The sequence below is a fragment of the Palaemon carinicauda genome, chromosome 17, assembly GCF_036898095.1.
Source record: "Palaemon carinicauda isolate YSFRI2023 chromosome 17, ASM3689809v2, whole genome shotgun sequence".
NCBI lineage: Eukaryota > Metazoa > Arthropoda > Malacostraca > Decapoda > Palaemonidae > Palaemon > Palaemon carinicauda.
The window spans coordinates 102,717,312-102,731,428 of NC_090741.1; the positions used below are offsets into that span (position 1 = coordinate 102,717,312).

General features: G+C 35.4%; 2 protein-coding genes across 2 annotated transcripts in view; both read left to right on the top strand.

The window, feature by feature from the left end:
* The first annotated feature begins 1,719 nt into the window (after window positions 1–1,719).
* Window positions 1,720–7,324, top strand: LOC137656157 (loricrin-like). Its single transcript, XM_068390333.1, has 3 exons — window positions 1,720–1,836; window positions 3,537–4,324; window positions 6,092–7,324. Exons 1-3 carry the CDS (start codon window positions 1,803–1,805, stop codon window positions 6,992–6,994), a joined length of 1,725 nt encoding a protein of 574 aa, XP_068246434.1. The 5' UTR covers window positions 1,720–1,802; the 3' UTR covers window positions 6,995–7,324.
* A 4,564-nt stretch (window positions 7,325–11,888) lies between these two features.
* The window catches only part of LOC137655976 (probable cyclin-dependent serine/threonine-protein kinase DDB_G0292550), a 13,014-nt gene continuing 10,785 nt past the window's right edge, over window positions 11,889–14,117 (top strand). The window contains exon 1 of the mRNA XM_068390177.1: window positions 11,889–12,255. Coding sequence (XP_068246278.1) covers window positions 11,889–12,255 — 367 coding nt within the window. The remainder of the gene's footprint in view (window positions 12,256–14,117) is intronic.

Genomic DNA, 14,117 nt, shown 5'->3' on the forward strand with positions numbered 1-14,117 from the left:
ACAAAAATAGCTTCAAGTGAAAATTCCTTGAAGGTTTTAAAGGTCGCTCATAAATGGCAGATGCAACGGTCAGTGCCCTAGGCTAGAGACTGACCATATATACATTATGATCAGCGCCCAAGCCCCCTCTCCCCCCATGCTAGGACCAGGGAGGGCCAGGCAAGGGCTACTAATAACTCAGCTGGTAAACCTATAGGCTCCACCCAAGCTAGGACCAGGGAGTGCCAGGCAAGGGGTACTAATAATTCAGCTGTTAGACCTATAGGTTCCCCCCCAAACCTCACCCCCATCTTTACCTCATAAGGATGGTGAGGTTGCAGACATTACAAGAACCTATCGAGCTTGCGAGGGTTTCGAACACCAGGCCAGCAGTTCACCAGGTAGGGACGTTTCCAATAGGCTACCACAACCCATGGGGTCTCTTAATTTGTTCTACAGCTTCATTCTGGCTACCTTATCAGCCATAAATATGTAAAAGGGAGTCGTTCTAAATTCCTTGCAAAAATAGAATGGCAGAATAGTAGTTTTTTTTTTAATTGCTGTGTTACCTTTATATTCTGTCTTGAAGAGAAATGGAACCCTTAGACTCTGGAATCTTTCTAATATTCGGTTTGCTATGATAACTTTTGCTCTTCATTTTTAGAGCTATTTCGAAAGCATACACACAGCACAATAAGTAGAATAACTGAATTGTTTCAGATTTGGAACATTATGAACTATTAATGCATATATAAAGTATATATATATATATATATATATATATATATATATATATATATATATATATATATATATATATATATATATATATATATATATATATATTATGTATTAGTTTCTTCAAAGTACTTCTAATAATAATCTATATACTTTTAGAGAGACATTTTCCCAAAATCCATTAGTCAATACCAGACACTTTTTCTCGTAACTTACAAACTATTAGAGGTTTGTGTTGAAGAAAAAAAACTATAACAATATAATTATAATTTCCAGCTTTATATAAAGTTATCCCAATTTTTGCATCGTCTCTTAAATGGATGTGATTCTCTCTTTCTCTCTCTCTCTCTCTCTCTCTCTCTCTCTCTCTCTCTCTCTCTCTCTCTCTCTCTCTCTCTCTCTCTCTCTAAAACTAAGATATAGATCGTCGTAAAGAATCTTTCAATACTGCTTCTTCAATTGGGTCAAATAAACTCGATCTAATGAGATCGGCTTATACTTTACTGCATGTTTATATTACCGGAGATTTTCCATTTAGGTCAATAAATGTATGATTAGTTATTATCCCCAATGGAAAATTTTATACGATACTTTTTTCGTTAAAGTTATTTGTATTTAGTAATAGAAATCTCTCTCTCTCTCTCTCTCTCTCTCTCTCTCTCTCTCTCTCTCTCTCTCTCTCTCTCTCTCTCCACTTTCATATACCACCTCGTAATGTTATTATCACTCCGATCAATAATATCCATAATATTTCGAAGAATAAAGTGTAGAATTGAAATACTGTACATCAAAGAATTAAAAGTGTGCTTTAGAGTCTATTATTCAAACGCAACATTCTAACATCTTAACCCCGTCGAGAGATAGTACCTGATGTAACCTTTCTACAGAAGGGAGCATGACACCCAAAACGTGACCCTGCCCTGACCCTAACAGCTGAGCTGCACAGAGTATATAAAGAAGGCAGTCTCTGCCCCAGACATCATATTGTTTACGATTCTTGCTGGAGGAAGCTTCTTCTTCTCTCACTTCTCTCCGTTTCTCTGAATAGCTTGTGGAGACTCGGTCTTCTCTTCACCATTGAGATCATGTTCAGGATATTGGCCACTTTGATGGTAGTTGGTAAGTTTTGAATTTTTTTTACATTAATGTGCATAAGTACACACACACACACACACACACACACACATATATATATATATATATATATATATATATATATATATATATATATATGTGTGTGTGTGTGTGTGTGTGTGTGTGCGTGTGTGTATTGTAAACCAACCTCTTGAACACTTACATGACAAGCCATAGATCTAGAAATCTTTATACCATAAATACTTTAATAACACCGTAAAATATATATATATATATATATATATATATATATATATATATATATATATATATATATATATATATATGCGTTTGTGCGCACGTGTGTGTGTGTTTTTGTGTAAGGTTATAATATCAATGTTCATCCACTTTCCTCGACTCCTATTTTATCAATTTCAAAGGAAAATGAAATGGAATTAATGGATGATTTTCATTGTGATATTAGTCTGAAATGCAGATATACTGTAGTATCTCCTTTAATTTTTAATGTTTTCTAATCAAAGATAATATCTCTCTCTCTCTCTCTCTCTCTCTCTCTCTCTCTCTCTCTCTCTCTCTCTCTCTCTCTCTCTCTCTCTCTCGTATACGTATGTAGCTACGTTCGTTAGCTGCAGTAAGGTCTTGATTTAAAACACAAATGACACTGTGTGGAATTATATTAGTTCATTCATATCCGCGAAAAGGTTTAAAAAGAAACTTATGAACATATATCCAAATTATTCATCGTTTTGATGCAATGGATTGTGAACCGTAACCGAAACGTAACTTATGGCTGCTTTTATCAAAGAACTGCAAATTATTTGCGTTCTTTTAACAAAACTTCGTAATTTCTATGTACAGGGAATAAAAACTTTTGACAAGTCCTGTAAGATACCCATATATTATTTTCATGTTACCATCCTTACACATCTGTGTATGCACACTTGATCCTACATAATCTCACTTCCGTGTGGCTAACTTAACATCTTGATGACATGAAAACCCATACGTTTATTTAGTCCAATAATCGTCAAGGGAATTACCATTCCGTTAAATGAAGGATTTATGTCTTTACATTATGTTCCTTCCTGGACAGATTGTTAATTAAAATCCTTGTAAACCTGTCCTCATTTCCTGCAAGACAATTATTGGTGCATAATCTCGTTTCACGTGAGATGTCTGCTGCTCGAGAGGTCTGTATCTTCCTTGCAAAATATCTCTATGTTCTTTCGGTAACTTAACTAACTAAACGTCCGTTTAACTCCTCTACGAAGCCAAAAAGTGAATTGAACATTAATACTGGGTTCATGTTCCAAATTTCTCGTTGCTGTATCCACAACAATATGATTGCGGGTACAATACTTGAAACGTAGGTGCAAAGTGCTACAATCTGCTAAGAATTTAATGTCTTGGTTACCTCATTTTTTCATATTTCTAACTTATATATATATATATATATATATATATATATATATATATATATGTATATGTATATATATATATATATATATATATATATATATATATATATATATATAGAGAGAGAGAGAGAGAGAGAGAGAGAGAGATATATATATATATATAGAGAGAGAGAGAGAGAGAGAGAGAGAGAGAGAGAGAGAGAGAGAGAGAGAGAGAGAGAGAGAGAGAGAGAGAGAGAGAGAGCATTGCTTTTAAAACGAAGATTTATTTTCAACAAATGGCTAATTCTTTTTCTTACCTTTCAGGTTCGGTGGGAAGATGTTTAGGTGCCCTACTCCCCCATAGCAATGGCAACGGAAATGGTGGTTATACTTATGGCAATGGCAATGGAAATGGCGTCTATGCTAATGGTAACGGCAACGGAAATGGAGTTTATGTTAATGGAAACGGCAATGGCAACGGAAATGGCGGCTATGCTAATGGTAACGGCAACGGAAATGGAGTTTATGCTAACGGAAACGGCAACGGAAATGGCGTCTATGCTAATGGTAACGGCAACGGAAATGGAGTTTATGCTAACGGAAACGGCAACGGAAATGGCGTCTATGCTAATGGTAACGGCAACGGAAATGGTGTTTATACTAACGGCAACGGCAATATTTTCAATGGCAATACGAATGGCTATGCGAACGGCAATGGCGTGCTGAATGGGGCCAATGGAATTGCTGTCAATGGCAACGGTGCTAATGGCAATGGCAACGGCGCATACACAAACGGCAATGGAGTTAACGGAAATGGTAATGGAGTATACACGAATGGTAATGGCAACGGAATTGCAGTCAACGGCAACGGCGCCTATAGCAATGGCAATGGTAATGGAGCTTACACCAACGGCAACGGCTTCGGAGTTAACGGCATCAATGGAAACGGCTTCGCTGGGAACGGATTAGCAGCCTTGGCCGAAGCCATCCCGGGAGGCGGTGTGCCCGGGCAAGACTACCCCATTTTGGCATCAGTGCCCATCACGGAATTCGTTTGCGACGGTCTCCTTCCTGGGTACTATGCTGATATTTCCTCTGAAGCAAGATGCCAGGTAACTAGATTCGTCTACTGTTTACTTATAAATAAGAGAGAGAGAGAGAGAGAGAGAGAGAGAGAGAGAGAGAGAGAGAGAGAGAGAGAGAGAGAGAGAGAGAGAGAGAGAGAAGTTTTACACTTTACTTTTTCCTAAGATATGTAGCCTAATTTCGATTTACCCAAGATCAGATTTTCCTGATAGAGTTAACTTTCACAGATTCCCTCTAGTTTTCCTTATGGAATTCTATCTTGATTTACTTTATAAATAATTTAGTTTAATTGTTTATCTTTTGAAATATGCAAGAAAAATAAATAAACAAGTTTTAAAGCTAAATTTTAATCTAAGAAAATACATTACTTTCATAGTTCAATAGCATTTGGTTCTTCCAAAAAACAGAAGATATAGATAAAAAAAAGACATTGATAAGGTTTGAGAGTGTATTTTGGACAAATTCGGAGGCCCTTTTATTTTGTTAGTGAGATCAATGTTATACTGATTAGTATGTTCGATAGTTATGTGAACTCTTCATCGTTTTAATAATGGTTTGGCTAAAATGTATTAGAAATTTTGACTTGGAGGAAGAACAGCTTACAAAGGCTAGCTAGGCTATCCTTGGAAGAAAAGTAAAATTGTATTCTTCATAATGAGTAGACCATTCAAGGAAGAACATAGAATAAGATCCTCCAGAATGAAAGTCAATGATACAAAGAATGCCAGTTTAAAGGTTTAAAGGCCGCTCTTGAATGGCAGAGGCAAGGGACCGTGACATTGCCCTAGCAAGCAGGACAATGCCCTAGAGACTGACCATATATACATATGATCAGCGCCCAAGCCCGCTCTCCACCCAAGCTAGGACCAAGAAGGGCTGGGCAGTGGCTGTTGATGATTCAGCAGATGGACCTATAGGCTTACCCAAACCCCACATCCTTAGCTCACAAGGATGGTGAGTTTACAGCCACCAAAGGAACTAGAGAGTTTTAGCGGGACTCGAACCCCATTCTAGCGTTCACTAGTCAGGGACGTTACTACATCGGCCACCACAACATACTTCTAAAGACAAAAACCATCTTTAAAGATAGGTAGAATAACATTCTGCAAATGGTAAAGACTATCATATGAAAATACATTACAATAACATCTTCAAAAGACTAAAAAAAACTCCTTAGAAAGTAAGACAGTTTAGACCCAACGGGCTTAACATAACCCTTCACCCCTAAGACGGGAGATGATAAAAAACAGGAAATGGGGTAGACGTGACTTGAGAATAGAGTAAGTCCTATTAAGTTCCTTATTAATCTCATTGTTTCGCTATGGGAATCTTCAGTACAAAAAGAAAGGAGGACTTGGGTCATTTTACCATGATTTCGTATTGGTTTGATGTGCTCATATCATGAAGCAGTTCCCAAGTGCAATGAGCGTGATTGGATTTTAACTATAAAACATTTTTAGCAACTGTAAAGGTTTCAGAAGAGATTTATGTTTTCATGAGAAAAGTTTTATTCACTTATTATCGGATTCTGAGAATTTCTGTTTTTGGAATTCTAAATTTTATAAAAAGCAGGTTTTCATGTAAGATATACATTCTATTTACCCCAGATTTTTACCATAGAATTTATCTATATTTTCATCCATATATTCAATGTCTTATTTTACCCTTTTATTTAGCTTTAATATAAATATTTTTCTCTTTTAATTCAATCAGCCCAGCTCTATAATAGTCGAGCTTGACTCATTGAGCTGGTCAATCTCCTCCTTCGAATAATAATGATGTATCATCCGCAGGTGTTCCACATCTGCCAGGTGGACGGGAGACTGGACTCCTTCCTGTGCCCCAACGGGACCATCTTCCACCAGCAGTTCTTCGTTTGTGATTGGTATTACAACGTCGACTGCTCCAGCTCGCCTCAGTTCTTCGGCCTCAACGCTGACATTGGCAGAGTCAATGGCAATGGCAATGGTGGTGCCAATGGAAATGGCAATGGAGTTGTCATTGGCAATGGAAATGGCTACACCAACGGTAATGGTGCTGTCAATGGAAATGGCTACACCAATGGTAATGGCGCTGTCAATGGAAATGGCTACACCAACGGTAATGGAAATGGCTACACCAATGGTAATGGTGCTGTCAATGGAAATGGCTACACCAACGGTAATGGTGCTGTCAATGGAAATGGCTACACCAACGGTAATGGTGCTGTCAATGGAAATGGCTACACCAATGGTAATGGTGCTACTAATGGTAATGGAAATGGTTACACCAATGGCAATGGAAATGGCAACGGAAATGGCTACACCAATGGCAACGGAAATGGTTACACCAATGGCAATGGAAATGGTTACAGCAATGGCAACGGTAATGGTTACACCAATGGCAATGGAAATGGCAACGGAAATGGCTACACCAATGGCAATGGAAATGGTTACACCAATGGCAATGGTAATGGCAATGGCAACGGAAATGGCTACACTAATGGCAATGGAAATGGTTACACTAATGGCAACGGAAATGGTTACACCAATGGCAATGGAAATGGCTACACCAATGGTAATGGTGTTATCAACGGTAACGGAAATGGCTACACCAAAAGGAATGGAGCGGCCAACGGAAACGGCTACTCCAATGGGATTGGAAAGAAGAATGGATATCGAAATGGAAAATCAAATGGATACGGATATTCAGGGTGATGACATAGCAGTTATATTTTCCATTTTCTATAGTTGCCATTCTCAGTATATAACTATTTATTCCTCTCTCTCTTCTTCTTCTTCTACAACTGATTTACTTGCAATTTTACAATTTCTAAAAAAAACAAGACTTTTCCACAAGCTGTTTAGAATTTTCGAATCTTTATTTGTAAACGATTTGCATCTTTTTTTCGAAATGAAGAACGATAACTTTTAGGTTAAGCTTCGAGTCTCGCTGAGGTTTAAGCTTTCGTTCATAAGGAAGCTTAATAAGCCTCGGTATGATATTGACGACTACCATGTTCGATGACCATGGTCTTAGTAACGCCATTTGCTGCAATAATTCAAACAAATATTACTTAATATTCAAGTGGACAGGAAATAAAAACTTTTATAATTATTATAAGCTTGCAAGCATTTGCACACACACACACACAATATATATATATATATATATATATATATATATATATATATATATATATATATATATATATATATATATATATATATTATAATGTGTTGAGTATGAAATTGTAAAATTCTTTTAACTTCATAACCTAACTGGTAATGCTTATTGTTTCTTGAAAGCTTGTTGAGTATGAATAACATCCGTTGTTGATTTTGTGTATTTTAGGTCACAAATAAATTATATATTTGAATGTTCTTTTCATTATTCCAATATAATTTTGCTTTAGAAAATGCAAAACATTTTTGTATACACCCCCAATAAATGATTTCGTAAATTCCAGGCCAGGAATATACAATACTACTCTATGTGTTTGTTTACATTTTTATTATACAATTTAGATATAAAAAAAACTTTATCAGTGGCAATAAACAAAACTAGTAAAGGCTAAACACGATGACATCAGCTGCTGATAACAAGAAAGGTTGTGAGTGATATAAACAGCCAATGGAAAATGACGTGTCCTTGCAATCTTCAACAAATCTCGACAATCTTGTGTAAACAGCCATTTTTTATATTTAATCGAAAGATACTGGTTATAATCTCTCTCTGATATCATTAAGATATATTTAGAAAAAAATACCGTTTGATTTTATAAAGAAGAAAGCATTTCCAAACGGCTAAATCCTGATAAATAAATTGAAATATTATCCATTTTGAAAGTGGACGTTTATCGTCTTCTTTGGTGTTAAACTTATATCCTTTCTTAGAGTCAGACTTGTGATCTATAAAGACACTCGATTGCCTATCCTTTCGGCCTTCATGTTTAAATAAGAGGACTAAGGAGTAGAGTGAAGTGGGAGTCGTGTTTTTCCGTTAGTTGCCAAATGCAGTTTTCCTTCAGCAGCAATATGAATTATGATGGCGACTATGGTGAACCCACTGTGCTTGTAAATCGCATTTGTTTATCATTAAGAATGAGGAACAAATTATATAAAACAATGGAAGAAATTTATGTTAGGGCATACGTCATACTCCGTCCTGTCTTTATGACACCAGATGATTTTGAGTTTCAAAAACTTCGGAAGATTAAAGATATTTCCCATTTTATAAAGCATTCTTTATGACAACCGACACTAACAGTTTTATCTTGTTATTAAGAGGAAGTAAAATTGTATATTGTGAACTAAACTAAATTGGAAGAAATTGAGTAATATATTCGAGGTAGTAGGTGGGCCAGGGCAACAGCCACCCGTTGAAATACTACCACTAGAGAGTTACTGGGTCCTTTGACTGGACAAACAGTACTACATCGGGTCCTTCTCTCTGGTTACGGCTCATTTTGTCTTTGCCTATACAAATAGCAAATAGTCTGGCCGATTATTACCACATTCTCCTCTGTTTTCATACACCTGAGAGCACTGAGATTGCCAAACAATTCTTCTTCTCTCAAAGGGTTAACTACTGCAATGTAATTGTTCAATGGCTACTCTCCTCTTCTTCGTAAGGGTAGAGGAGACTCTTTAGCTATGGTAAGCAGCTCTTCTAGGAGAAGGACACTCCATAATCAAACCTTTATTCTCTTGTCTTAGGTAGTGTCATAGCCTCTGTACCATGGCCTTCCATTGTCTTGGATTAGAGTTTTCTTGCTTGGAGGAACCTTCGGGCATGTTGCTTATTTTATATTGTTTGTCTGAAGTTTTTATAGTTTATATGTGAAGGATCTAATATTTTAGTTCTTTATTCTTCTCTTGTAGTTTATTTCTGTTCCTTCCTCACTGGGCTATTTTTCCTTGTTGGAGCCCCTGGCCTTATAGCATCTTGCTTTTCCAATTATTGTTACAGCTTATCTTATAATAATAATAATAATAATAATAGTAATAATAATAATAATAATAATAATAATAATAATAATAATAATAATAACAACTAGAGAGCAATAGCATTGCTGAAGCAATTCTTATAAAGATCTCCACACCCAATTTGCCAATAATTTGCTTTTAGGCATATTGAAACATTAGAGGATTGGAAATATCCTATTATTGATTATAGGCCTACAAAGGGACCTAAACTACTTTTTTAACCTAGTAACCAGCATTTTACTGTCTACGTTGCCTTGAAAGGCCACCTAACCCCTACTTTGCAGGCTCGGAGGAAAGCTTGCATAAAATCGGGCTGGCTAGCAACCTAGCATTTTTCAACTTTAAAATAAAAATAACAAAAGTCCTCCTGCAACCTTGTGGTCTAGGTAATTCATATTGCACAGTTTATGTTGCCCCATGACCCTCTACATTTCCACCAAATTTGGTTCTAATCGACTGTGTAGTTTCTGATTTATCATCTTCGATCATGTGGCCGCTATTTTTGACGTCATGATATATCATAAACTAATGAACAGAATTGACTCAGACTTGCGCATGCACTAGACCATATCCAAAGGTATCTCCAACAAAAATTTGAAGGCAACTGATACCGCAGTTCTTGAGATTCCGAAGAGCAATCGTTTTGAATAAATTTTGCTTTGTGCACAGGGGCCGCTGCATGCACCTGCACGATTTTCTTGATTTATACTTCCTTCATATGGGTCATACTGAAGCTTAAGTTTGTAAGCAAACACTTTAAAATTGGTTGAGTTATTAGCGATCCAAACCGGATAATAATAATAATAATAATAATAATAATAATAATAATAATAATAATAATAATAATAATATGTAGCGTAAGTAACCAGTAACACTGAAAGCTAACAGATAGTGAAGGAAATGTATATTTAATTTTCGATGGAGGAAAATGAACTAGTTATTGCCTGCGTTGTATTTACTGTAATCTTAAAATACCTGTTGAGGAATTTCTGGGAGTTCTGATGCAAGAGCCATTGGACTACAATAAGGCACTGAAATTCAATTATAAGAGTGGGTGGGAAGTGCCTCACGTTGTAAATGTATTGTTTTTATAGACTACATTTGTGAAATTATGATGTTAAGACTACCTGAATAAATATTGATATAACGAAAGTAGAAAAATAACCATTTATAGGGCGGTAGATATGCTTTGATATTAAGGTAAGATACAGGGTGAAACAAAAAATAAATACATACTGATATCACTGATTTTAATTGAACATATACGAATAACAGGAAGAACGTCTTAATATTCTTATTCATATTTTTTTTTTTTTATGAGAAAGGAAAGTAAAACTAAATTAGACCGCCGCTATACCTTCCAGACGATATACACACTTCCTTTTCTTTATTTTTGCATAGAAATATCTTATGCTAATAAACATAGTAATAAATGATAAGGAATAAATTTTATATGAAAAAAAAAAAAAAAATTCATTGTGCAACAATAGGCAGAAGGAAGTTGATGTTCGTACAAATATATTCAAATTAGTTTTGTTTCAATAAAGTAATCTTTATCTAAGTTTTTTTTTTCGTAGTTCTGTGCAGTGTAGCCATAACTGATAAGTTAGATAAGAATAAATTATTGCCTGTTTAGCAATTCTAATACTGTAATTTTCTCGCTAAATTTTGGAAGCTCAAAGTATCTTCCCCTGTAAGATGTGTGCGTGAATCATCTAATTATATGAACACATACAGAGCCTATGTCTGGCTTTGTGCCAGGCGATATAAATCATATAGGGAACTGGGAAATTTCGATGCTGAGAATTTTATTGAAGCTAGTGTAGCGCAAATGTCTTGTGAGAACATACGATGTGAACATATGGTAGATAGAGAATGTGTTGGGTGTTATACCAAGAAATATAATGACAATTTTGGAAAAATGTATGATACCAAGTGTCCTATAAAGAGCAAACAAATAGTTGTACACGAAGATTTTAGATGGTATAATAGTGAGCTGTTAAAGGCAAAAAGACAGACGTAAGATGGAAGGTAGATGGAAAAGAGCCAAATCCTCACAAGCCAGAAATCTATATGATAAGGCCAGAAATGACTATAACATCCTGTTAGAAAAAACAAAAAGAAAATTCTACAACGGGAAAGTAAAAAAACTAATAACATGAGGGACTTTCACAAAAACCTTGATGATTTGATGGGATTAAAGAAAAAAATATGTCTTGCCTGATAATGTCTGTGCAGAGGAATTTGCTATATTCTTCAATGAAAAAATTGATAGAATTTTTAGAGTTTCCCCCAAAATCACTTAGAAGGACAGTCAGTTATGCCAGTGAAGGAGGGTAAGAAATTAATAAAATTTAAGGCAATAAATATGTGCGACTTGTTAAAGGTTATGAGAGAGATGAAGAATACATATTGTGGAAACGACCCATTCCCAGACAGTTCAATAAGTGAAGCTCCAAATAAGCATGTTGTATATAATATTTACCTGAATATAATTAACCTAAGTATATCACAATCCTGTTTTCCCAGCTGTGAAAAAACTGCGTTGATCAAACCAATATACAAAGGAAAAGGTGATGTAAACGAACTAAATTCATATAGGCCCATTTCAAATTTATCCTACATGTCGAAGCTTATTGAAAAAATCATAAGTGAGCAATTATGGGCGCATATTGATGAGTTAGAGCTATTCCCAGAAAATCAATCGGCCTACAGAGCTAATCACTCTACAGAAACTACCTTATGCTCAATAATGAATGATATGATAGGTCTTCTTGATGAAGGAAAGTGTGGAATCTTGATTATGTTAGATCTTAGTGCTGCTTTCGATACTGTTGTGCACGAGTACTTACTTGACGACTTAAAGTCCATTGGAGTGACTGAGGAAGCACTGGAATTTTTGCGAAGCTACTTAATGAACAGAAAGACTATTGTAGAAGTTTCTGGAAACCGATCCAGTGAGAGAATTCTTATGAAAGGTGTACCACAGGGTAGTGTTCTGGGCCCTATCTTGTTCAACATATATACTATCGAGCTATCATACATCTTGAAAAACAAAAAGTGGGCTTTAAACTATATGGAGATGATACTCAGTTCTACCTTTCAATTATTATTATTATTATTATTATTATTATTATTATTATTATTATTATTATTATTATTATTATTATTATTGCTTGCTAAGCTACCACCCTCGTTTGGAAAGCAGGATGCTTTTAGCCCAGGGGTCCCAACAGGGAAAATAGCCCAATGAGAAAAGGAAACTAGGAAAAATAAAATATTTTAAAAACAGTAACAACATTAGAATAGATATTCCCTAAATAAACTATAAAAACTTCAACAAAAGAAGAGGAAGAAAAATGATATAGAATAGTGTGCCCAAATGTACCCTCAAACAAGAGAACTCTTCCGCAAGACAGTGGAAGACCATGGTAAAAAGGCTATGGCACTACCCAAGACTAGAGAACAATTATTTGATTTTGGAGTGTCCTTCTCCTTGAGGAGCTGATTAACATAGCTAAAGAGTCTCTTCTACCCTTACCCAAGAGGAAAGTAGCCACTAAACAATTACAGTGCATTACATAACCAATTGGGTAAAGAAGAGTTGTTTGGTAATCTCAGTGTTGTCAGGGGTAAAGAGTATGCCAGACTATTCGGTGTATGTGTAGGCAAAGAGAAAGTGAACTGTAACCAGAGAGAAGGACTCAATGTAGTACTGTCTGGTCAGTCAAAGGACCCAATAACTCTCTAACTGGTGTCCCGGCCAACCTACTACCTACCAAAACTAAAACTAAATTACACTGTGGATACAAAAAATAGTTTATTAATAGTATTGGTTAATAATGATAGCACATAATGATTTAAGGTGTCAGCATAGAGATTCAAAAAGTCTTTCAGTTAAATAATAGAGTAACTTCGAAACTTAATTGTATGGACTTTTAGGTTAACTTCATGTTTTCTCATTTATTTAAAAATAAAAAGAATATGTTAATGAGTTAATCAAGAATAGAAATTGTATTGGTATAGTATATGATATCCCATGTTCGAAATGTAATATAGCTTATTTGGTTCAAACATTTAAAGGCATTTGTGTAAGAACCAAACATCAAAGAAATGCTCACTGTTTTACTGAATATATTTGGTCAAGACCGGCCATAGAATCAACTACGCAAAATTCCACATAGTAATCCATATTAGTAACTTTACCAAGAGAAATATCCTGGTTTATTTTCTTTATAAATGACGACGAAATGGGGTTAAAATAGGAGAAAGTAGCTCTACTTTAAACATTATAATCATTTATTATCAATAGATCTTTTGACAGTGATGATTGGTTTTACTGGATTTCCTGGTTTTTGTGTTTTGATAAACCTATATAGATAGGAAAAGAACAGTCGAATAAAGGTCAATGAATCCTTTGAAAAAAATATGCTTCAAAATTTATTTTATTCATGTTAAAATTCTTGTTAACCTTATTCAAGGTATTTTCTCTTCATCTCAATTACGTAGAAACATCAGATGGCAATGAATACATTTTGTAAGTACGTTTTTCGTCCATTGTGACTATCATCCTCTCCGTTTCGGCTTTCGTGATGTACAATTCATTGTTGTAGATATATTCATATATGTAATTTTGAAGTTCAATGTAAGAATGTTTACAAAAATAGCTATAGTTAAAGATTCCTTTTAAAGGTCGCTCATAAATGGTAGATGCAACGGCCAGTGCCCTAGATTAGAGACTGACCATATATACATTATGATCAGCTCCCAGGTCCCCTCTCCCCCCAAGCTAGGACCAGGGAGGGCCAGGCAAGGGCTACTAATAACTCAGCTGGTAGACCTATAGGCTCCA